Raw genomic sequence first — 1,577 nt, forward strand, 5'->3', positions numbered from 1 at the left:
GATTCCTCATCTTACCCCTTATTCTTATTTTTAAGTTTATTCAGAAGTAGGGGAGGTGGGTTTGCTTCTCATCCTGACTTTCCATGTTTGTTGTCGCGTTTTTATTTTTATTTTTTTTTTATTTTGCACCCCAGAGACACCATGATTCCTGGTAACCGAATGCTGATGGTCATCCTATTATGCCAAATCCTGCTAGGAGGTACTAACCATGCTAGCCTGATACCGGAGACCGGCAGGAAGAAAATCGCAGAACTTCAAGGGGGACAAGCCGGATCCGGAGGCAGATCTGCCAAAAGCCATGAACTCTTGCGGGGTTTCGAAACGACTCTGCTCGCGATGTATAGGGCCTCAGCCCAGCAAGTCAGCCGTCATTCCTAGTTACATGCTGGATCTCTATCGGCTCCAGTCCGGAGAAGAGGAGGAAAGCCTCCAGGAGATTAGCCTGCAGTACCCCGAGCGATCGACCAGCCGGGCAAACACCGTGAGGAGTTTTCACCATGAAGGTCAGTGATGGGAAGGAGGGAAATTCCCAGCCTGGGGAACGATCGGGATTTCCTTGCGTTCGGAAGCTCCAAAATGCGTTTCGAAGCGGGACATGCTCTAAATTTATGGGAGGAAAACCGCTTCCCCCCCCACCCCCCAGCCTTCTGCGTGTGGGTGACAGGCGTGCTGCTCTGTATTTTTTTCTAGCATCCTGTGCTTAAGCCGAGCTTGACCGTATTTTGAGGTGCTTTCGCTTCTGTTGACGGCTTTCGTTCGGTGCCTCTGCCACGGGGTCACTCCTCGGGCTCGCGTGGGTTTAGTGGCTCTGGATCGGATGCGGGAGTAAAGTGAGGGCGGGATCTCACCCCTGGTGTGTTTCTTTTGAACTATCAAAGCGCTTGCTGCCTGGTTTTGCCCTTAAGAAAATTAAAAAAAAAATCCCCCAAAAACCCCAACTCGAATTTAATACTTACAGCTGTGTGTTTATAAGGTTTATTCAATAGGCCCTTGTAATCTGATCCAAATGTTTCCTAGCGGATGTTGCTTTTCCAAAGTAAATCTCAATTATTAATCCAGCCGCATCATTACTCCGTTGGAATTCTCTTCCCTTTCTCCCCCTGCCCCCCGCGCCCCGTAACAAGGCACCTCTGTGCTCCGCCGCTCCGCGCCTCGCTGGGGAGATCATTTTGGAGGGATTGGGGAGGAGGGAGGAGGGGGGAAAGCGAAAGGGGGAAAGGGGAAGCGGGACAGGGGGATCGACGGGGTCTGGGCGTGGAGGGCGAGCGAGCAGCACCAGGTCCAGCCGGGAGGGATGCACGGGGGAGCTGAGTGGTGCCGGCGGCCGCCGCGCAGGTGAGGTGTGGGTGAGCGTTGTGGCTGGCTGCCTTGAGGATGACGCGCTTTTGGTTTTCTTTCTTTTTTTTTTCTTTTTCTTTCTTTCTTTTATTTTTTGTCCCACTTCCCTTCCTTACCCCCTGCTCCCCTCCAGAGCACCTGGAGAGCGTCCCGGGTCCCAGCGAGGTGCCCCGGATCCGCTTCGTCTTCAACCTCAGCAGCGTGCCGGAGAACGAAGTGATCTCCTCGGCGGAGCTGCG

General features: G+C 53.3%; 1 protein-coding gene across 1 annotated transcript in view; it reads left to right on the plus strand.

Moving 5' to 3' along the window:
- Nucleotides 1-140: 140 nt before the first annotated feature.
- Nucleotides 141-1,577, plus strand: part of BMP4 (bone morphogenetic protein 4) — a gene marked incomplete at its 3' end in the record, with an annotated part of 2,142 nt that continues 705 nt past the window's right edge. The window contains 3 exon segments of the mRNA XM_009866856.1: nt 141-341; nt 343-503; nt 1,472-1,574. Coding sequence (XP_009865158.1) covers nt 142-341; nt 343-503; nt 1,472-1,574 — 464 coding nt within the window.

This window comes from Apaloderma vittatum, unplaced genomic scaffold (genome assembly GCF_000703405.1).
Source record: "Apaloderma vittatum isolate BGI_N311 unplaced genomic scaffold, ASM70340v1 scaffold35353, whole genome shotgun sequence".
Lineage (NCBI taxonomy): Eukaryota > Metazoa > Chordata > Aves > Trogoniformes > Trogonidae > Apaloderma > Apaloderma vittatum.